At 44.2% G+C, this 23,087-nt stretch overlaps 2 protein-coding genes across 17 annotated transcripts in view; both read left to right on the top strand.

Annotated features, from left to right (window-relative positions):
* The window catches only part of AMBRA1 (autophagy and beclin 1 regulator 1), a 201,210-nt gene that overhangs the window by 158,350 nt on the left and 19,773 nt on the right, over positions 1-23,087 (top strand). For 8 of the 16 annotated variants that reach the window (XM_063608428.1, XM_055093616.2, XM_055093617.2 and 5 more), the window contains 4 exons: positions 4,310-4,498; positions 5,717-5,871; positions 8,273-8,470; positions 21,219-21,358. In XM_063608428.1, coding sequence (XP_063464498.1) covers positions 4,310-4,498; positions 5,717-5,871; positions 8,273-8,470; positions 21,219-21,358 — 682 coding nt within the window. The remainder of the gene's footprint in view (positions 1-4,309; positions 4,499-5,716; positions 5,872-8,272; positions 8,471-21,218; positions 21,359-23,087) is intronic. The other 8 variants (XM_034932482.3, XM_003815206.4, XM_055093619.2 and 5 more) reach the window with 1 other exon arrangement.
* On the top strand, positions 8,499-11,064 carry LOC103785495 (small ribosomal subunit protein eS10-like). Its single transcript, XM_063608429.1, has one exon. The coding sequence runs from the start codon at positions 10,208-10,210 to the stop codon at positions 10,703-10,705; it is 498 nt and encodes a 165-aa protein (XP_063464499.1). The 5' UTR covers positions 8,499-10,207; the 3' UTR covers positions 10,706-11,064.

The following is a 23,087-nucleotide window of genomic DNA, read 5'->3' as shown; positions in this document are numbered from 1 at the left end:
ATTATTCATTTGAAAGTTCCACGTGAGTTTAATCTTTGAGGTTTTATGTTTTATTTTACTTATTATTATTTTTAGACACAGGGTCTCGCTCTGTTGCCCAGGCTGGAGTACAGTGGCGTGATCATATCTCACTATAACCTCAAACTCCTGAGCTCAAATGATCCTCCTGCCTCAGCCTTCCAAGTAACTCGGCCTACAGGCACATGCCACCATATCTGGCTGATTTTTAAATTTTTTTTTATAGAGATGAGATCTCGCTGTGTTGCCCAGGCTGGTCTCGAGCTCCTGACCTCAAGTGATTATCCTGCCTTGGCCTCCTGTAGTACTGGGATTACAGGTGTGAGCCCAGCCTGATTCTGTGTTTTACTGATGAGTTCAGCAACCACCAAGTTGATTTATGTGAATTGCATTTAACCTTTTCCTGGAGTTAGGCTAAAGATCTTGCCACCTGCTTCTCTCACTTGAGATTTGAGATTAGTGTTTAGAAGTTTATGAATAAGGCCTCATGCATAAATAATTTTGAAATTGCTTTCCTGAAAAAAGTGGCACATTAGGTTCACTATGATTTTTAAGAGTGAACTCTTACTGGGTGAATGGAATTGGTCACTAGGCTGTCCTGTCAGAATAGGCCTTAAGAAACCCGGCGGATGAGTGGTGTGGGGCAGGCGATACCACAGGGGATATAGTGCCTTCAGGGAGTGTTTATGGGTCATCTGGAGCTCTGTACAGGCCTTATTCTGAAATCCAGGGGGCTCAGAGATAGCCAGGAGGAAATTTTTCTGCTGATTTAACCCCCCTTGGGTTTTCCAAATCGGTATCTAATGCATTTGCAAAAGCACTGCAACTGCTAATTGCTCCCATGGCCTCATCTGGCCAGCCAGCAACAGGCTACAAATCGATCTTTGTACAAGGTGTTTGTTTATAATTTATGGAGCTGATAGGAAGGCAGAGCCATCTGCTCCTCCAGGCATCAGTATTTCTAACCCCTCCCATTCCCTGCTAGGGCATTTTCACTTGGAAATCATTTCTAATTGGGAGGAGATTACATTGCAGAGTCTGGAACATGGCTTCCTGCTGTCTCCTGCATTGTTTTTTCTCCCTCCGGAGCTGCCCCCTGAAGTTCTAGAGCAGTTTTGATTTGAAAATCCTTTCTTTCCTAATCTTTATTTCCATTCTTCACTGCCCAGCTAAATACCCCATCATTTTTTTCCAATATGTTTTTTGCCTTTAAGTGAAAGCCAGTTGCTGGAGATGCATCTCCGAGACTAAGGATTATTTGACAAGGTCGCATTTCTCAGGTGTAGTCCCAGTCCGGCAACATCAGAGACACCTGGGAATTTGTTAGAAATGCAAATTCTCAGGCCCCGTCCCAGCATTCTGTGTTTTAATATGCCCTCCTGGTGAGTTTGATACGTGTTAAAGTTTGTGTACTGCTGGGGTCACACAAGGTGTGGAGCACCACAAAGACTTCTAATGGTGTGTAAGCTATAGCCGGTGTCTTCGGCTATATTTTACTTCTCCCTTTTCTCTCTACCTTATATTATTGTTGAATCCAAAAAGGATGAGTTAGTTGTTCTTTGTCATTAGTACATTACTTTCTTGTGGCCTAAATAAACAAGTAATTGAGATCCAAGAAGTCTCTTCCTGTATGAATTAACTCATCAAAATTTCAGCCTTACGAGAGGAAGCTGCACAAGTGAATGGAAGCAGTGACACTTATTGTAACTGAACATTTCCTTTTCCACATGTGAAATTAATAGACAACAAACAGCAAATGTGAGAATGAAATTGTAAACAGAACCCAGTGCAATGGAGCTACCAAATCACTCTATGCCACCACATCCCATTAGGGTAGAAGTGAAACCCCAGATCATGAGCTGCAAAATTTCTGAAACTGAATATGGTACCAGAGAAGCTGTTACAATTTTCAGCATTCTCTTTTCGTTTGTCCTTTGCATATCTCTGTGAGCTCATTGCAGTAGCCAGGAAGAGTTATGAAGTTGGGTGGAGTCAGGGGAGAGGGCAGAATTTGGGAGATAGCTATTGACTTGGAATCGTCATCATATAATACAAATGCAAGCACAGTGGCCTGGATTTGAGGCTGACGAAATGCTTTTTGTCCATATGCCCAGTTTTTAAGGGGTTTTAGAGCCAAGCTTTCCAGAAGAAGGAAAACCTTACTTGTACTCTCCTCTGCACACCTTGTCTCCGTAAGCAGTTAAATGCTTTTTTGTGTGTTGGTGATGAGTTTTGAGGGTTACTATAGCCTTCTAGGTGTTTGACCAAAATAAACGTTAACACACATGAGCTGGATCTATGTAACAGCAAGATAGGAAAGTCTACTTTAATAACATACCCAACAGACATTTTTGAGACATTAAATGTAGATAAAATGGTAACTGTTCAAAGCTGTCTTAAAGCCCATAGAGTCTCATCTCCTTTCCTATTTAGGTTCATGTACTACTTAACATTTATGATTTCTTTATTTTCTTTCTCTCCCTGCTTTTGGTGGTTAGAGTGTAAATTGTTAGTTTCTTTTTATTTTTCTGAGCATTGTCAGCCTCAGAGTTAGAAAACCAAGATGGTCTCACTTCTGAAACTTCTCCCAGTTCCTTTGGTTCTATATCCCCAGCTGGATTCATGTGTTGATCCAGAGAAGGAGAGGGATATTGCCATGTTTTTTTTTTGTTTTTGTTTTTGTTTTTGTTTTGGCAAAGGGCTTGGGACCCTGAGTAGTAAGTAGCAGACGGTCCCAGTGCTAATTAGATAAATCTAGCCTTACAGGCTAGACCAGATGGTGGGTTGGGAGTTGAGCAGTAGAAAGGCCTAATGGTGATAGCAGTGAGTATTTGGATATCATTATTTTATTAGTTAGCAAACAGAACCATCCTTGTGGTCCCTCTTTGGTTTTATGTGTAATGGTGCTGTAGGTGTCAGCCCCCGAGTTGGCACAATAGCCTAATCAATGTGTTCTAATGCCTTTTTTGATATACACTGTCATCTCATTAGCAACACACAGGGAAAGGAGAACAAATAGAGTTTTACAAATCACTCTTAAGTATCAGATCGCATAAGCCTGGGGGCCTCTGAAAGAGCAATTCCTTGTTTTGTTTTCCTTGAGGTAATTTCCTAGGGAAACTTGCCCTTGACTTTTTTTGGATTACTGCAGTAGATCACCTGGACTCTGGCGAGGGCAGCTGAGCTTGGCTTTTAAAAATTACCACAATGCCTCTGACAGTGAACATCTCCTTCAAATAAGAGAAACAGTGAAAAGTTTTTTTGCTTGAGGTATATCTACATGAGACAAAGCCCTGATGAGCTTGGTCTGTTTGAATGTGTTGTGCTGTTCTGCCTGGGCCCATGATGTGGGCACTCTAGTTCTATGCTCACATCAAGGGTAAGCCACTTCTTCCTGGCAGGGAATCACACGGTGGGACTCAGAGGGATTCAAATGAAAACCGAAACAAGGCCTATAGGCACAGTGCCAGTTAACATCTCATTGGTGCTGTTGTGTGGAGTGGATGCTCCTCACCAACAGACATTCCTCCACCCTCAGATCTTGCCACCTTACCAGGCTGAGCCTGCTGCCTGCCTGACCCTGCAGTTTGTTCTCAGGAGCTGCTAAGTGCAGACTAGGGCTGTCATGGACATTGGCATAGAGCATAGTGGGAAATGAAAAGAGCCCTGGCCATCCAGCCGCAGCTGGGCTTTGTTCTGTTTCCTCTCTTGGTAGAGTTAAAGATTAGTATTAGCAAGGAGCTGTTCCAGAAAACTGGTCTCTAGATGTTCCAGTTCTCTTTCTCTTAAATGAGAAAGTAAGATACAAATTTATGAAATTACTTTCTTCTCCAAGGTCACATAACAGGTGTTGAATAGGATTCCTGCCCCAAGAAAGCTCTACCTGTATCACCTTTTTCTTGGAACCAGTGGGTTTGCATTTTCATTTATCTTGGTTTTGATCTCTGGGACAATAACAGCTGTTAAATGGCTCTCTAGGAATAATTTTTAATAACTTTTTCCTTATCTAATCTCTCAAGCGGTATTTCCTAAATGTGAACTAAGACTCGGCAGGTGGTTGTGGTGGTGTTGACTATCCTGTAGTTTCCTGCTAAGGTGGGAGAAGAGACATACTTTTCTTGCCTCCTGTGTTTTGTTCATTTGACATTTTAGTTTGAATGAGAAGGTATTCTTTAGCATTTCTAGACAAGGTTCAGGCCCTTAGGAAGTCCCTAAAGTTTCTTGGCCCCAGAATTTTTACAGTATCAACTCCAAAGTTTCTTATCCTCTTTTCTTTCTTTGTCTGATGCAGCTTCCGTGAATGTGCTGGTGCAGAACTGCAAGATCTACAATGATGCCAGCTGTGACATTTCTGCAGATGGCCAGCTCCTGGCAGCTTTCATCCCCAGCAGCCAGAGGGGCTTTCCCGATGAAGGCATCCTGGCAGTGTACTCCCTGGCCCCCCATAACCTGGGCGAAATGCTCTACACCAAGCGATTTGGTAAGGGATAGGAAGCCCAACCTAATGACAGAGGGACGCTGGTGCCTTGGCATGGTCATTGCTAGGTGAGGCACAGCTTGGGTGGGAGTAATGGTCACATACTGCCCCTACCTCCACTGGGGCACAGGCCAGAGAAAGATTGCTTTGCAGGAGTGCTGGCTAGTAACATTGCAGAAGCATCTCAGCATTAGAGTCCTACCGCATGCCCCTGTTACGACGGTCAGGAATAAGGGAGGAGATGGTTGTAGCACACACATGCACTGCAAGACAGTTTGGCATTGTGTATTTAAAACCTCCCAAAGTGTGTCAGCTCTTTGGCAATCCAGCTTTTAAGGAAATAATCAGAAAACTATACAAAGATTTACATACAATGGTGTTCACAGCAGTGTTACCATACAGAAAAATGTCAAATTGTTGCCTTGAGACTGTTTTTGTTTGTTTGTTTGTTTTGCGGGAGGGTGGGGTGGGTGTTTTGTTGGTGTCACCTTGAGTTGAATTTAAGTGTTTTTTGTTTTTTTTTTAAGAGTTGACTAAACAAATGATGGTGCAGTGATAGAACTGCTCCATTGGCCCTTAAAATGCTCTTACAGAACAGTGTTCATAATGTATTAAATGAAAAAGGTGGGTTTCAAAATAGTAATTACAGGATGTTAACAATTTTTTAAAATGTTGATAACAACGGTTAGCATTTATTAAGTACTTTCTTTCTTTCTTTCTTTCTTTCTTTTTTTGAGACGGAGTTTCGCTCTTGTTGGCCAGGCTGGAATGTAATGGCGTGATCTCAGCTTACCGCAAACTCCACCTCCCGGGTTCAAGCGATTCTCCTGCCTCAGCCTCCCGAGTAGCTAGGATTACAGGCATGCGCAACCACGCCTGGCTAACTTTGTATTTTTAGTAGAGACGGGGTTTCTCCATGTTGGTCAGGCTGGTCTCAAACTCCCTACCTCAGGTGATCCCCCCACCTCGGCCTCCCAAAGTGCTGGGATTACAGGCATGAGCCACCGCGTTCAGCCTTATTATGTGCTTTCTATATGTCAAACACTATACTCAGTATGTATATGCCTTCTCATCATACTCCTCACTACAGTCCTATGAGATAACACCAGGATGAGCAAGTGAATATGAAGATTAGAGAAAAAGACAAGAGTAAGAGTGAAAGTTGTTTCCTTGGAATGGCCAGAAGCCTAGGAAATATTTCTCTGTTTTGTTGGCCCTCAGGTCCCAATGCCATTTCGGTGAGCCTGTCCCCAATGGGCAGATATGTAATGGTGGGCTTGGCCTCACGAAGGATCCTGCTGCACCCCTCCACAGAGCACATGGTGGCCCAGGTCTTCAGGCTGCAACAGGCCCATGGTGGAGAGACCTCCATGAGGGTGAGTGCCATTGCTTGTGCCTTCACTGTATGGCAGCTCCCCTAGGCTTGGAAGGGTAATGAGGGGACAGTGGTGTGACCTCCCAGCCAGGACCAGAGCTATCACACAGTCATAAGGAGTAAGGAAGGGCTGTAGTCAAGCCCATCCATGACCAGCAGGCTTCATTTGTGGAAGCTCTGGACTATCAAAGGCCTTTCCTCACACCCTAGAATATGTGCTGCATTCCCCAGAGGCCTGCAAGTATCTTCAGATAAACTGAATACTTCCTTACTTCTACGTGAAACTTTTAATCTGGAGATGCGTAAAGGACCCAATGAAATGCTTATTTTTAAAGCTTTTTGTGTGTGTGTGTGAGGAAACAAGCTGTAAAAAGTAATAGTATGCCATGAAATGTTTTTTTCCTGTGGGTTATAATTATGATGGAAGATGAAGACTTTAGGCAGTTGCTGTATTCTTAATCATCCCATTCATTTCACCAGTGGAGAAAAGGTCCTGTCTAGGACCCTGTCTTGTCTAAGGCACGTCTCTCTTATATTGCCATAAAAGCCTTCTGGGCATCCTGTGGTTCGTGGCCTTTTGGCCTCAGCCAGACTAACGTGCCTGAGTGAACGTCCCACGTCCCATAGGTGCTCATTTAGCCAGGGTTTTGTCAAGGGGATTCAAGCATTTGAACAGTTCTCTAATTAGATAGTATTCAAGCTTTGTCAGAAGCCAAGAACCTGTGAATTTCCTTAGTACTTTGTGCAATCTGTACCATTTATAGTTGGATGTACTTGTTGGTCCATTTTTTGTCTTCTTTAGCTGTGTAGCGTATGTGTTTAATCCACCCAATTCGGTTCAGTGTAAGCTCCTTAGAGGGATATCCCTCAGGTCCCTCATTTAGTGCTGTGCATGTAGATGGTTGTTGAATATCTGGAATGGGAAGCATTTGTTTTAAATAAAAAAACTAGAGATAGCACCCATTATATACAAAGTGATAGAAAGTGGGTGGCCTGGTGTGGTCCTTTCCTCTCCAGCCTCTTCTCCCTCCTGTCTCCTACAGATATCCTCTGTCCAACTACACTGAGCCACTTTTCAAGCTTCTTGAATTTGTCAAAGTGCCTTCTTGCCAGGGTGCCTTTACTTGGAATGCCCTCCTGTCCCCTATCTCCAGCTACCTGCAAGCTTTTTACTTTCTGTGGCATCCATCTTAATAGAATTGATCACTCGTTCCTTGTGCTATCATTGTACCTCTTACACATTCTCATGTCAGTACTTGTCACACCAAACTGCAGTTATTTGTTTCCATGTCACTTTCTTCTCCTGGGCTGTGAGCTCCTTGAGAATAGAGACTGTGTCTGTTTTATCTTTATGAAGTCCAAGAACTTCATGCGGAACCTGACACTTAGTAGAAAGTGAATGAATGAATGAAAGAGAATCTCAAAAAAAAAAAATAAATAAAAATAAAGCATCCTCTTTATCATTTCTAGGTGGTAACTAGCAGAACCAATGATGGGTAACATAACATCATGTCCCACCAAGCTTCTGAAAGGAAAACAAGTCATTCTCTCCTCTTGATATCACAATGACAAGAAAGTTCTGATCTTGAATTCCATATGGCTGGAAATATTTGACATTGGGTGAATAGGAGATGTCATTGTGGGATGTTCATCAAGTCTATTTTCTTATCTAGATATTTGAGGATGGAAGTTGAGTTTTCATTTAAATATTCTTCTTTTGCTTCTCTTAAGCAGACTTGGCTGGTAAAAGCACCTGGTCTCTGCTTTTCACCACCTGGAATCCCAGTCCCAACAGCTGCTCTTCTAACCCTTCCGGCCTAATTGTGGAATAATTGTTTAAATCATTAAGAGACAGAATCTGATGTTGGTAGCTCTGACAGACCTCTCTAGCTTCTTTCATAAGCCAGGGCTCTTGCCCAGCTCCTGCACACAGCCTGCCAGTTCTCCATCTTAGCACAGTTCCACTTTTCCATAGTAGCCAGAAACATCTGGCTGAAGACAAACAGTTACAAAGCAGAAGCCAAGGTGATGGGATCTGTTGTCACATATGGGGCTGGCAGCTCAAGGAATGTGGTTCTCTGCTGAGGAGATGTGGTAATCCAGTCAGCCCCTGGCTGTCCTGCCAAGGGTCTCAAGGCAGCTAGCCAGCAGCTGCATGCTTGGTGACTGGAGCTACTACTACTGCCAGGCTGCCTGGTGAACCTTTTTTGATTCTCAGTAGGTACCATCTGCCACCAAGCACTAAGAAAGGGAGCTGAAGTACCTAGAAAGTTCCCATTTGGGAAGTGTTCCTGTCACCCAAGAGACAGGATCAAGGCATCTCAACAAGGTTTAGGTCAACCAAGTGTCCACCCAGTCTGACTTTAAACCCCCATGCTACAGAAAGGTTTCTGGTTTTCCAGGTCTTGGTTGCCCCTTACGTCCAAAGGCCACCAGATCACTCAGCAAATGTCCCTGAATTCAGTGATTGGTGGAAGGGAAGACACCAGCTTTTTTGGATAGCTGTGCTGTATCACCGTTTAAGGCAAGAAGTGAATTTTTGTCTGAGAACAGGGAGCAAGGGTTTAATGGGACAGTACAGCGTCTCCCTCTTTGCACAGGTAAGTATAGGTGGGTGTCTCCATCTCTAATGTCAAGCTCCGACCATAAAGGAATGCTTTAGTGGGTAATGGGCCTGTCCTAGAGCTTTGCTACCCAGAATTCCCCTTCTGTCTGGTGTTACCTCTTGGAATTCACTGTGGTAATGTTCAGAGAGGCAAATGTGTTGGGCCAACAGACATTCCCAGGAGAACATCCTCCAGAGCATTGATTTATTTTAAGATGGCACTAAGTGACATCTCTCCCCAAGAGATGATCTCTGACACAATCCCATATGAAAACTCTTCTGAAAATGAATTGCTAATTGCTATTAGCCTTGATGCACTTACTCTAAGCAGTTCTTCAGACTTCTGGATCAGTGCTTCTCAAACTGTGGTTCTTGGACAACTTACAGTAGAACTACATGGGTCCTTATTAAAATACAGATCCATTTCAGACCTAAAATTAGAATAAGAATGGGAGTCAGAGGGACCCAGGATTAGTATTTTTAAAACAAGATTTCTTCATTTTAGGTGTCTGCCCTCAGCCTCCTCAGCAAGGCAGAGTCAGTCTCAGGTCTACTTGCCATTGTGGTTTTGTGCATGGTGCTTTGATTCTTTGCTAATTATGTTGCAGGCACAGTGGTGTTTGTCTTCTGTTTCCTACCAAACTCAGCTTTTTTGGCTGTCTGCGCCTCACCTCCCATCTTTTCTAGGCTGTTGCTGCTTTCCAGGTTTCTCCCTTGAATAGCTGTATGTGCTGGAGTCTTTTCTTTATGTTGAATCATTTTAATTTTTGTCCTTATTTCTAGGATCTAGGGTCCTTTTGATCTTTCCCTTCTCTGTTTATCGTGTTAGTCCTCCCAGTTTTAATGATGGGTAAGTCAGGAAAGTAAGACTGGGCACATACTTTCTCTCTCCCTTCCCACTGTCCATTTGCGATTCCTCCAGACTGGATATGCTACTCTGTCTGACTCAGAATCTTATTTTCTGTCTGATTCCCTTCTACTTGAGCCAGAGAGGGCTTTTTGTTAATTTTTGTTTTGTTTTTAGGTTAAGCTTTTAGAGACTGCTGAGCTGAAGTTTTACTGAATTCTCAAAACACTAAACTGCCTGTGTTCCCTCTCGGCTTTCATTTTCTAATTGGAACCAGGCACAGTATTGTAACAGAGAACTGCAATTAATTTTCTAAAATAGTGGCAACTTGCACAGTATAATAACTTTGGTTGTAACCAAGTGAAAGCATAATAACAAAAATACAAAATTACTAATGAAACCAGAAAGAGTCATATACCACATTCTTCCTTTAGTTTGTATCTCAGTAAGTGCTGTGTTACTTAGGAATAGGGGCAGAAGCCTGCAACTGGGCAGGGAGGTTCAGGGACATGAGGACGAAGCTAGGGCATTTTGAGCTAGAAAGCAAGAATAAGGATTATTGCTTTCAACACTGGAATTAACATGGACCACCCCCACCTCCCAATAAGTGGGGATTGTAGGCACATAAGTGGTTTAGTAAGAAGTGGAAAAGGTTTTTCTGTGGAGTTCAAGTTCCATCGGCTCCCATCCGGGCTATCCTGCTGCCTTAGCGGCTGCTCCTCCCCAGGATGCGGGCAGGGGGCCTCTCTCCCACTCCCCACACACCGATTTCTGAGTAGCGATAGGGGCTGGAGGCTTATTTTATGGGGTAGGGGGCCGCTGGTGGCGAAGATTGTCCGAGGGAGAGGGGGAGGATGAAGCCAGTGCGTGGCGGAGACCTGCCAGATGTTGATGCCTAAGAAGAACCGGATTGCCATTTATGAACTCCTTTTTAAGGAGGGAGTCATGGTGGCCAAGAAGGATGTCCACATGCCTAAGCACCCGGAGCTGGCAGACAAGAATGTGCCCAACCTTCATGTCATGAAGGCCATGCAGTCTCTCAAGTCCCGAGGCTACGTGAAGGAACAGTTTGCCTGGAGACATTTCTACTGGTACCTTACCAATGAGGGTATCCAGTATCTCCATGATTACCTTCATCTGCCCCCAGAGATTGTGCCTGCCATCCTACGCCCTAGCCGTCCAGAGACTGGCAGGCCTCGGCCTAAAGTTCTGGAGGGTGAGCGACCTGCGAGACTCACAAGAGGGGAAGCTGACAGAGATACCTACAGACGGAGTGCTGTGCCACCTGGTGCCGACAAGAAAGCCGAGGCTGGGGCTGGGTCAGCAACCGAATTCCAGTTTAGAGGCGGATTTGGTCGTGGACATGGTCAGCCACCTCAGTAAAATTGGAGAGGATTCTTTTGCATTGAATAAACTTGTAGCCAAAAAACCTTAAAAAAAAAAAAAAAAAAAAAGAAGAAGTGGAAAAGATCCTCATTGCCTAATCGCTGCAGATCCTGGAGGCACTAGGAACCCGAATCTCACCGGGCGTAGTTTGCTTTTCTCTCGGGTCATTTTATTGGCAGAAGGGATGACTAAGGACACCTTCATTTGACTTGGGTTGAGGAGGAAAGCTCTGGGATAGAATGCAGTTTTGCTCCCCCTTCTCCATGGAACAGTATTGTGGTCTTTAAGGGAAAGCCTCCAATACCTAAGGGTCAATTTTATTGAAAGCTTTTTCTTTGTGGCCATGTGGTAAAACCGTAGCCAAGAGTTGAGTGAGTGTTACCCAGACAAATCAATAGTTCGTAGGACACATTGAAAAGAAAGTATCCATCTCTCTCCCTCTCCTCTTCTTCCCCTCCCCATTCCCCTTCTTCTTTCTTCCTTTCTTGACCTAAGAGTTTTGCTGGTCAGTAGTGGACTATCCCTTTATACCCCTTCTCCCTCTAGAGCGCTAGCAATATGCCTCCCCCTCACCCTAAACAGGTCCCAGGCAGCAGGGAAGGAAAGCATATTTGTTACTTTTTTTTTTTTTTTTTTTTTGACATGGAGTCTCCCTCTGTCGCCCAGGCAGGAGTGCAGTGGCACAACCTTGGCTCACTGCAACCTCCGCCACCTGGGTTCAAGTGATTCTCCTGCCTCAGCCTCCTGATTAGCTGGGTCTACAGGCACTCGCCACCAATCCCAGCTAATTTTTGTATTTTTAGTAGAGACAGGGTTTCACTATGTTGACCAGGCTGGTCTCGAACTCCTGACCTCAGGTGATCCGCCCACCTCTGCCTCCCAAAGTGCTGGGATTACAGGCATGAGCCACCGCTCCCGGCCTGTTACCATTTTTTATAGACCTACATCCCACCCAAATCTGATTGCACAGCAGTTCTCAATGTGTGCCCCCAGGGGACCACATCAGCATCTCTAGGGAACTTATTAGAAATGCAGATTCTCAGCCCCACTTAAGATCTGCTGAGTCAGAAACTCTGGGGGCGAGGCCCAGCCATGTGTGTTTTAACAAGCCTTCCTGATGACTCTGTGCGCTAAGTTAAGAACGAACCATGGGCTGTAGGGCGATTCCATCTAGACCTTGCCTGTCAATGTATCTTGATCCTTTCTGCTTTTGTTCTTGCTCTATCTCTTACTATCTCTGAAAATAAACATTAGGTTGCTTGCTTTCTTTTATACCGTTGTGGGTATCCATCCTTACAGAGACTAATGATGGCTGCTGCTGCTGCTGCTGCTGCTGATCAAGTTCATTAAAATGAACCATAGAAAAAACTTGGGTTCCAGACTTCTCAAATTAGTGGTAACTATAGTTGTGGCTTAGATCCTGGGTCAGGATGAGTGCCCAGTGCTGTCAGCACTGACCAGAATTTATATAACTTCACAAATATAGGCTCTTTTGACTTGTCCCAGCTTTATTCTTCAATCTACAAACTTCATTATGACTCTCTCCTTCCCTGCCCTTGAATTGAACTTATAATATAGTCCTAATCATCTGTGCTTCCCTATATTCTGCAAGTTTGATTTCCAAAAGTGACCTAGAATTCTAGTTCAATCCAGAGTATTCTCTAGAAATCTAAGGAAACTGAGCCTTTTCTTAATCTTGTCTGGACTTGGGGGTGGCAAATACCAAAAATAATGATATTTTATTTTTGTATCCTGGAAGGGTACTATTTCTTCAAGGAGAGATTGGGATAAAAGACAGATGGCTTTGTTGTCAGAAATGATTTACTCCTTCCTAAAATTTTGTCCTCATTAATTTTCTTAAAGCTGCCTGTCAGTTGATTAAAAGCTGCTTCCGCTGCAATTATCTTAAAGTTGACTTCTGAGATGTGGCACAAAGCATCTATCCTCAAAAAGTTCTTTTCTTCAGAACATTGTAGGAAAAGGGGGAAGGGGTATAGGAGAAGTAAGAGGTGTCTCTGGTGCAATTTGTCAGAGAAGGGAGGGGGGCAAGATAAAAATTAAAAATAACACTAGAACTGCAGTCAGAGCCATTCATTTAGGAAATTTTTCCACGACAGATTCACCAACTCTGACAGTGTCTTTCCTCTGTGGCCTCTTAGTAGAGTGCAGTCTATGCTGCATTTTATTCTCTTCACTCAAAAAAACTTTATTGAGCCCCTATCATTGGTCTAGGAATGCAGCAGTGAACAAAATGGACCTAGTCCCTTCCTCTGTAGTGCATCCATGTGCAATGCCTGGCTTCTTCTGGTCTTTTCACTGCCATCTCCCCAGCACTCACTGTGCTTGGTTAGCTGCGGGAGGCATGCAACGTTTGCTTCCTAAGTGTGTGTTACTTTGAAATCTCATGTGCCCTGGGTTTCTCTGCATGTCCACGCATGTGCACCCTGCTCACCACCACTATCACTGTAACAGCCCATTACTCAGTATGCCCTAATTGAATCAAGGTAGTAATGAGATAATCCTGAAAATAGGGAGCATCTTACTCATTTCCACGATGTTTTCTTTCTTTTTTTTTTTTTTTATTTTGAGATGGAGTCTCGCCTCAGCCTCCCGAGTAGCTGGGACTACAGGAGCCCGCCACCACGCCCGGCTAATTTTTTTGTATTTTTAGTAGAGACGGGGTTTCACCGTGTTAGCCAGAATGGTCTTGATCTCCTGGCCTTGTGATCTGCCCGCCTCAGCCTCCCAAAGTGCTGGGATTACAGGCGTGAGACACCACGCCCAGCCCGCTGTTTTCTTTTTTTTTGTTTTTGAGACGGAGTTTCGCTCTTGTTGCACAGGCTGGAGTGCAGTGGCACGATCTCGGCTCACTGCAACCTCTGCCTTCTGGGTTCAAGTGATTTTCCTGCCTCAGCCTCCCGAGTAGCTGGGATTACAGGTGCATGCCACCACCCCGGCTAATTTCTGTATTTTTAGTAGAGACAGGGATTCACCATGTTGGTCAGGCTGGTCTCGAACTCCTGACCTCGTGATCCACCTGCCTCAGCCTCCCAAAGTGCTGGGATTACAGGCGTGAGCTACCGCGCCCAGCCTCATTTCCACAGTTCTAACCGATATCAGTGAGTTTCTCCAGGTTCTAGTTCCAGCACTGAGACATGATGAGAGGTTCCCAGTAGATAGTTTAAAAAGTGAAAGGCAAAACATCCTTTTTTTCAAGAATTGGTAGGAAAATCAATTCATATATTTGTAAAAACTGAAAGTATTTAATATAATCCCTGTCCTGAACAGAGAAATACTACTTCTTACACACACACACACACACACACACACACAAATGGATCAAGCAAAAGATACAGAAGCATTGTCTTATCCAAGGTGAATCTCTAGAACTCATTAGACCATTTCCTTTGAGATGTAGAAAGACACAGAAGTTCAAGAACTTGTGTTGTGCTCTGTGCCCAGAGATGTGGAAACCAGAGTAATTGCTTTCTTTCTATTTATTTATTTTTTGAGATAGAGTTTCACTCTGTTGCCCAGGCTGGAGTGCAGTGGCGTGATCTCGGCTAACTGCAACCTCTGCCGCCCGGGTTCAAGCAATTCTCCTGCCTCAGCCTCCCAGGTAGCTGGGATTACAGGCACCTGCCACCAGCCTGGCTAATTTTTGTATTTTTAGTAGAGATGGGGTTTCACCATCTTGGTCAGGCTGGTCTTGAACTCCTGACCTCGTGATTCACCCACCTCGGCCTCCCAAAGTGCTGGGATTACAGGCATGAGCCACTACGCCTGGCCTATTTGTTTAAAATTTTTTTTAAGACACAGGATCTCACCCACGGTGGAGTGCAGTGGCACTATCATAGCTCACTGTAAATTTTAATAACTGGGCTCAAGCAATCCTCCCACCTCAGCCTCCCAAGTAGCTAGGATTAGAGGTATGTGCCACCATGCCTGGCTGTTTATTTGGAGACACACAGATCCTGCTATGTCAGCTAGGCTCGTCTTGAACTCCTGGTGCCAGGTGATCTTCCTATCTCGGCCACCCAAAGTGCTGGGACTACAGGCAGGAGCCATCACGCCCAGCGAGTATAATTTCTGGGAATTCCAGAAGCCGTGAGTGCCTCAGTATTTCTTTTAGCACAGAAGTAGATTCCTCAGCTGAAGTAATCTCTGTGCTTTGATCCTAATGGCCAGGGGTGGCCTTTGGAAAGCAGCGGGCCAATTGAAAAATAAAAAGCTTGTCCTCTGACTGTCTTTGGGGTCTCCTTCAGGAACAAATGAATAAGACAAAGTTTGTAGGACTCAGCAAATCATAGGAGGTTGCCTAGAAATGCCTTGAAGGCAGCACATTGTCAATAGTAACAAAGGGCAACAAATTTGAACAAATTAAAAAAAAAAAAGGCTGTTTGCTGTTAGCCCTTTTTTCCTGCTGGGAGAGAGCTTTGGTTTGGATATGTGCAATCTAGGGATTTGTTCCTGCTTCAAAGGGGGAGAGTTAGGTGACTTGGTATTTTGATTTTTTAAAAATTTCCAAACAAAGCTATGATTTGGGTTTTTAAATAATCACTTTAAAAATTGGGTGCACTGGCTGGGCACGGTGGCTCATGCCTGTAATCCCAACACTTTGGGAGGCTGAGGCGGGTGGATCACCTGAGATTAGGAGTTCGAGACCAGCCTGGCCAACATGGAGATACCCCATCTCTACTAAAAATACAAAATTAACCAGGCGTGGTGGCCCATGCCTGTAATCCCAGCTACTCGGGAGGCTGAGGCAGGAGAATCGCTTGAACCCAGGAGGCAGAGGTTGTGGTGAGCTGATATCGTGCCACTGCACTCTAGCCTGGGCAGCAAGAGCGGAACTCCATCTCAAAAAAAAAAAAAAAAAAAAAATGGGTGCACTGCCTGTGAGTTAGTCCTGCTCTGTCAGAACAGTAAAAATTTAAAAATAATAAAAATTGGCCGGGCACGGTGGCTCACGCCTGTAATCCCAGCACTTTGGGAGGCCGAGGCGGGCAGATCACAAGGTCAGGAGATCAAGACCATCCTGGCTAATACGGTGAAACCCCGTCTCTACTAAAAATACAAAAAATTAGCCGGGCGTGGTGGCAGGCGCCTGTAGTCCCAGCTACTCAGGAGGCTGAGGCAGGAGAATGGCATGAACCCAGGAGGTGGAGCTTGCAGTGAGCCAAGATCGCACCACTGCACTCCAGCCTGGGTGACAGAGCGAGACTCCATGTCAAAAAATAAAAAAAATAAAATAATAAAAATTATAAAAATTACATCAACATTTTGTGAATTCTGAATTCCAACATAGAATATAAAGGTTTGGAGACAGTAAAAGAAATTAAAGTTTTTAAAAAGCAATCAGACTTTCCTAGGGGCGAAGAAACTCAATAATTCATTGATCTAAGCAGATCAACAGCTGGAAAAGAAGAAAAGATGGCCAAGGTATTTCTCCCACTGCCACTCTAGGATATGTGCATTTCTCAGCCTGTGACAAGATATGTAGCCATCCATTTCCAATGGAAAGGTCAGCTGTCTCTTAGCATCTGCTTTCTATTGATTTTTCCCTCTCCTCAGTTGATTCTCTTCTAGTAACCCTCACTAAAACCTTAAGCCTTCCTTAATTCCCATCATTACCCAGAAGGCATCTTTCCTCCTCACAGTTCCTTTCTTCCTCAAAGCCCCCTTGCTTTGCACCTTGCACCTTTTTCCACAGCTCTTCTAGCCTCAGTTTCCAGTTGTCCGCTTCCTCCAGCCAGCTTCCATTGTCTTAGTTAAAGAAGATCTGCCAACTGCACTTGACCTCTGGCCACCACTGCGAGGTTTTAGCTTTACAGATGATGAGATTCCCAAATGTAAACAAAATAACCACAAAGTTTTTCTTTTAGCTTCTTATCGGGCTGATCTGAACAGTGCCGTTTGCTGCTTGAACTACTGGTCTGAGTTTTATTGGCATGCAGTAGGGGAAAAAAAATACGACCATCTTGTTGAGGGCTGCAATACCTTTTTCCTCTTCATTTTAAAAGGATGGAGAAGAAGGTTTCCCACTGACCTCCTGGCTCCCTCTCATTCTTTTCCTGTCTATCTTTGAACAAGAAACAAGACACTTTTAGTTTTGATCTGAGAACTGTTTTCTTTTGCTCTCACTTCCTATTAGAGTTTGAGGGGTAGAGAGGCAGGCGGTACAAGAGATTGTCTTGGACACCAGAAGTGGAGCAATCATTGTCTTCTACTCTCTTAGAACCACAAAGATCTTGGCAACCAGATTCATTCCCTATTAACATGCTGAGACTGCACTAACTCTAAGAAATTTCTTCTTTCTAGCATATTGATTCTATTTCCCTTCATAGATGTTAGACAGAAATGAGAACAATCTACTTTGGGAAGAGGGGTTGCTGTCAGCATTCGTCATATACCAGGGAAGAGCTGCAGTGGAGACAGGTGAAACCAGGACTCGTCAATCATGAATCAGCAGCTGGGTTTTGTATTCAGCCCCACAGAGGGTCCCCTGTTCCTGATAATACGTCCAGTGTAATAGAATTTGGTGGTGTAGCTGCACGGCATGTCTCTTGTGTCAGAGAGAAGAGTGGGGGACAGGGTGGGTGTTCAGCAGGCCACCCAAGCTTTGTTCTGAACATCCCATGGGGAGCTTCAGGGCACATGACTAGTATTAAAGAAACCTTTACTTGAGATGTTTTTAGGGTGTCTGTACATGAAGACCAGAGCCATCTCTTATACTGTCTTTGTCAGTACTGATGACCTTTGGGTTTACAGAGCCAGTCCCCGTGGAAATCTAAAAGGGGACTCACAACTCACCCAGTCTCTGGGTTAGAAAGACTGATGACCAAAACCGTAAATGGTTTGGGATTAGCAGAGCTACGTAACCATCTGTCAGTACTGAGAAACTTGTCCAGATAGTCTCTCATCTGTAGGGCTAATTGTGAGAGGTATTTCCCTTCAGTGAGGTGGACTGAGAGCTGTTCAGCTTTGGCCAGGGAAAGGGGTAGACACTACATCTCTGGGTGCTTTTCAAAATGGGCCAGATTCTCATTGTTCAAGTGTCCATTGGTTTCAGGCATGTGTGAAATCAGGATGATTGGACCAGATGACCTCTCAGCCTATGGATCAGTGATTAACCTCCCATCCTGCACCCTCCATGCCCTCATCTCCCTCCTTCCCACGCCGCACTAGAGTGTGCTAAGCAAGCAAGTGCTTATCAGGATCCAGGAGGCTGCTGATCTTTGTGCGGCATTTTCTGGCTTCCTGCCACAAAGCAGGATTTAGCCTAATACCCAAACATGGGAAGAGACGTACACTTGAGAACTGCCCTTTCGGCACTATTTAAGGACTCAAGCATGAGGGAGTGCCATAGCTGGAGGACAGATTGATGCCCCCATGACTCTTGCCACTGCAGAAGTTGGGAAGTGGCTAGCAACAACCCGGGGGTCTCAACATTTCATTACTTCTCTCCAATCCCTCTGTGACCTTGTCTCACCTAAGCTGGGTTCATCTATCATATTGGCGTCTTGAGGGTTTTGTCCCCAAAGGAAGTTCCTATACTAAAAGCAAATAGATAATATTTGCCTGTTAATCCCTGTACAGCAACAAATGATAAAAGGTAAATTTGTGACAGAGGCTTGTTTTGTTACTTTCTGGTCTGGAACATTTCTAGGAAAGAGGTCTTTTATTCTTTTGTTTCAGACCCCCATTTAAAAAACGCAGCACAGCAACTTAAGCATCTGATTACTAAAGTCTTATTATTCTCCTCGTAAGGCTACTTTCTCTGGCCCTTTTGCCCCATTCCCTACAATTATAAATCATTGTAGTTTCAGTTGTGAGGCCCATGTAGAGCTACCACAGGCTCAAAACCAAGGTGCTCCCCTCATGCACCCATTGAGGTTAACCCTCATCCCTCCTTAACTCTGGGTGTGCTCTGCTCACACCATCTGACCTTTGGAGAAGGAAAACTAAACAGATTAAGTGATCCCAGCCACAATTGTCTAATCACACCCACATTGTCCTTTTAGTGTTAAAAGTTAAATGGCAAGTTGTGTTTAACCATAAAGTCTATAGGTTGGACAGAAACCATTGGTTATCTTCTGAGAAGGTGAAAACCTCCATGAGAAAGAATAAAGGTGCCACACCTCATTGCTTGATTTAAAGGCAAAATATTGATTAGGTGCAAAGGAGAAAGAGTGGTATTACCATATCTGTGCCCGTTCAGACAGTGAGGCTGAGTGAGAATAGCAGCCATGAATTTGTTTGAGACTCCTGCCAGCCAGGAGGAGATGATCCAAAGGCCAAGCAGCCACACTCCAGATAACTACGAGAGAAATTCATTAACTTCATCGGTTTCTTTTTTAATAGTCTCCTCAGTTAGAGCAAAGATTTAAGGAGCCTTAACGAATTCCTTACATTTGGAGTTGAGTCCTACAGGAAGGGTGTAGGAGGTTCCTAATGCAGCTGCCACAGGGCAGTCAGTGCTGTGCCTCAAACCTGAACCAGTTCCATGTCTGTAAAAGGCCCATTTGACCTCAGGACCATAGCTAGGCCATTCTGGAAGAGTACCATTTAGCTACCTGGGCACATTTCTCAGCACCACAACACCTGGAAAATTACTAATAACAAGATTCTGTGTGTGTGTGTGTGTGTGTGTGTGTGTGTGTGTGTGTGTATTGAGGACACGTGCTGCTGTCTTTTCCATTCTGGAGGCTGTCCTGTCAGAGGCCTTTCAGATACGTACCCAAGGCACATGAACATGTGTTCTCAGATCCAGGGCTGCTTATCACTTGGTTTGCATAAATGGAGTGGACCCTTAGTTCAGACTCAGTCATCCCTCCCTGCCTTCCTCCCTCCCCACCTTCATCCCTCATCAGGATAGTCAGAAAAATAATTATAATTGTACCACTCTAAGTTCATTTTATGAATATTACTGTCTAAACCACATGCTCATTTGTTTTCTCTTTTTTTCCCCTTCTATCAACCCTGGGGGCAGGTAAAGGCAGATGAAATGAAGTTCATATTTGATAGATTAAAAACTGGGGAAGCAAGAAGGGAAATAAACGCCAGTTTATAGAGTTTCAGCTTCCTGTCGTTTTCATAGGCCCTGATCATTTGTGAAGAGACTCAGATACAGGTTCCTGGTTGCAATAATAGCAGTTACTATTTAGGAGCTTGCACCATGGCAGGCATTTTATACATCATCTCTTTTAATCTCCCAAATTATTTGAATGTATGTGTTTGTTCTAAGTTGAGATCTAGAGATATTGTTTTGTAGTGGCATCAGGACTCGAACCCAAGTCTTATTAACTCTAAAGCCCATGTCTTTTATTCTTCCACTGACCTGCCCCTATCTCTGATTAAGTTGCTTCTAAAACATATTAGAGAGTGGCCAAAGAGACTGTGAGGCCATAGTTTACCTTCAGCCCAAACCCTACATACTTAGAAAATATACCGCTCAGAAAATATTAGCTTGGAAAAAGAGAAACAATCAATTTAACAGTGATTTATGTAAGCTAGAAACAAGTTGTGTGCCTGAATGTTCACGATTCCCCTCTGCTCCGCTCCCTCCATCTTAATGCACCTTTTAGGTTTCCTTAACAATAGCAGTTTTAACATTGCTTTTAATTAGATGAATTAAGAATGTTCTCTGATGTTATCACCCCCTCCCGCCCCCCTATCACCTCCAATTCCCCATTGCTGTGAGAGCACTGTGGTTTCCATGGTAACAGGACTACCAGCCAAGGCTGATGCTCACTGGTTGGCCTGGTCAGAGGAAAGTTATGGGCAGTCCGTCCTGGTATGGTGGGCTTTATGGGGCTTTCCAGGGAGTTAATTTAAAAGCAATGAAGTTAGTTAGCTAAAAGGCTCTAAGGAGAGCGCATTATTAGAGCCATAGAGTCCCCTAGTATTTCTTAAAAGAGACCTAGCTCTCCCCAAAACTAAGAGAATCCCATCTCTCCTGCTGCCCCAAGTTCTCAGGCATGAGTTAAGAGTCATCCTGTTCGAAAACCAAACACCGCATGTTCTCACTCATAGGTGGGAACTGAACAATGAGAACACTTGGACACAGGAAGGAGAACATCACACACCGGGGCCTGTTGTGGGGTAGGGGGAGCAGGGAGGGATAGCATTAGAAGATATACCTAATGTGACTGACGAGTTAATGGGTGCAGCACACCAACATGGCACATGTATACATATGTAACAAACATGCACGTTGTGCACATGTACCCTAGAACTTAAAGTATAATAATAAAATATATATAATATATAATAAAATATATATTTTTATATATAAATAATAAAATATATATTATATATATTTTTATATAAATAATAAAATAGATAGATAGATAGATATAGAAAAAAAAGAAAAAAAAAGAGTCATCCTGTTCCCAGCCTAACCACCTCCTTTCCTCCTTCTAATTTGTTTCTCCCTGGATTTTGTTATTCTTGGTAACAAATTGTTTCTCCTCCCATTCTCTTTTTTTCCCTCTTTTCCTCTACCTAGAGAGTTTTCAACGTCCTTTATCCCATGCCTGCTGACCAGCGGAGACATGTCAGTATCAACTCTGCCCGTTGGCTGCCTGAGCCAGGGCTTGGCTTGGCCTATGGTACTAACAAAGGAGACCTGGTGATCTGCCGACCAGAGTAAGTGGCTTAAAGTGTGGGGGTTGAGGGATCACTGGGGCTGAGGACTGGGGTAATCAGTATTCACCAACTGGGGTCTTTTAGATGGGAAATGTCAATCCATCTAGAGCCTGCCTCATTCTCAGCGCCACTCCTTAAAGGGCCCTCTTCCCACAGGGGCTGGTAGGATTAGCTCCCCATTTCACATTTCATCCAGAGACTGATTTAGTGATCATGTTTTCTTGAATCTAAAGGCAGTATTTTTTTTTCTTTGTTTTCCCTTGTTCTCTGGTTTCCTAGTGATACTAAAGTTTCCCTGCAGTCAAAAGCATAGATATCAAAGATTCTTTTTTAAACCCTGCTAGAAAAATTCAACAGGTGGTCTTGGGTTTGAGTAAATGCCATAGACTTTAACTTAAAAAGAATTGGAAATAGGTATTGTTGAAACCCTAATTTGTTAAGCCACTGATCTCTAATAGCCGATCTCTAACTGATCTCTAACAACAATTCTGTCTTGCTTGTTTTCCTTTCTGCTTGGAGCTCTAGCTTATACTAGTGAAAGCAGATTGAAAAGCTCAATTTGGGGCTGGGCACAGTGGCTCATGCCTGTAATCCCAGCACTTTGAGAAGCTGAGGCAGGCGGATCACGAGGTCAGGAAATTGAGACCATCCTGGTCAACGTGGTAAAACCCCGTCTCTACTAAAATACAAAAAATTAGCCGGGCATAGTGGCACGTGCCTGTAGTCCCAGCTACTCAGGAGGCTGAGGCAGGGGAATCACTTGAACCTGAGAGGCAGAGGTTGCAGTGAGCTGACATCATGCCATTGCACGCCAACCTAGAGACAGAGTGAGACTCTGTCTCAAAAAAAAAAAAAAGGAAAGCTCAATTTACAGTCAAAGCAATTATTATCTGGTCTTGAAGTAGGGAGTAGGAGGGGATTTGTGTCTGAAGTCCTGATGACACCCCTTCCCCTTCCTCTGGCTTTATGGAGGTCAGAGTTTCTCCAGGCATCCATTCATTAGAGACGCTGGGAGTCAGCCAGGTCTGTCATCAGTTTCCAGCCTCAGCCAGGTGGAGAGTGTGAAGCTCTGCCTCACTGCCGATCAGGTTGATTGCTGCGTGGGACGCTGCAAGGTTCCAGCCGACTAAATGCCACTTCTGCCTCTAGGCTGTCCTCATGTTGACCTCCACTTGGTGCAGAGTCTTTTCCCAGAGTGTTCTGCAGATCACAGAGTGTGGTGTGACAGTTCCAACAGGGTCTCTGGGTATCGGAAGTGTCCGTGTTGCCTTTTGATGGGATCCTTGATAGTTTCTCCTAAAGGATGTATTTGGGTCAGCTCATGTGGCCTGGTAGGGAAGTGCTGATTGAGTCCTTATCGGCTGAGTTAGGTCAGTGGCCTAGGAGAAAGGAAACCTGGTTCTTAAGGCAGCTCTTGCATTCCATTTTGAATTTTTTGAGCTCCTCCCAAAGACAGACTACTGTCTAAGCCTAGCCTGCTCAGGCTGTGCTTGGAGCTGCAAGAATGTTTTGTGTTGCAAGCCACTTGCTCCAGAGACCATCTTTCACCATCTTTGGAGCATCCAGAGAGCATTTTCATTATCTCCTTGGGTCTCTCAGTTTCTGCCCTTCTTCTGGCCTGTCCCTAGTCCCAGGATCTGTCCTGAAGTACTCCTTTTCCCCAAAGCACATGATGCTGATTGTCTTATCTCTTTTCTTAACAGTTCATAAGAGGAATCTAATAAGCATC

The sequence above is a fragment of the Pan paniscus genome, chromosome 9 (genome assembly GCF_029289425.2).
Source record: "Pan paniscus chromosome 9, NHGRI_mPanPan1-v2.0_pri, whole genome shotgun sequence".
NCBI classification, from domain to species: Eukaryota; Metazoa; Chordata; class Mammalia; order Primates; family Hominidae; genus Pan; species Pan paniscus.
Note: the sequence above shows the minus strand (reverse complement) of the source record. Positions and strands in the feature narration are given on the sequence as shown.

Coding starts and splice junctions, on each gene's coding strand:
- LOC103785495 (XM_063608429.1), top strand. CDS start 10,208: ATGTTGATGCCTAAGAAGAACCGGATTGCCATTTATGAACTCCTTTTT.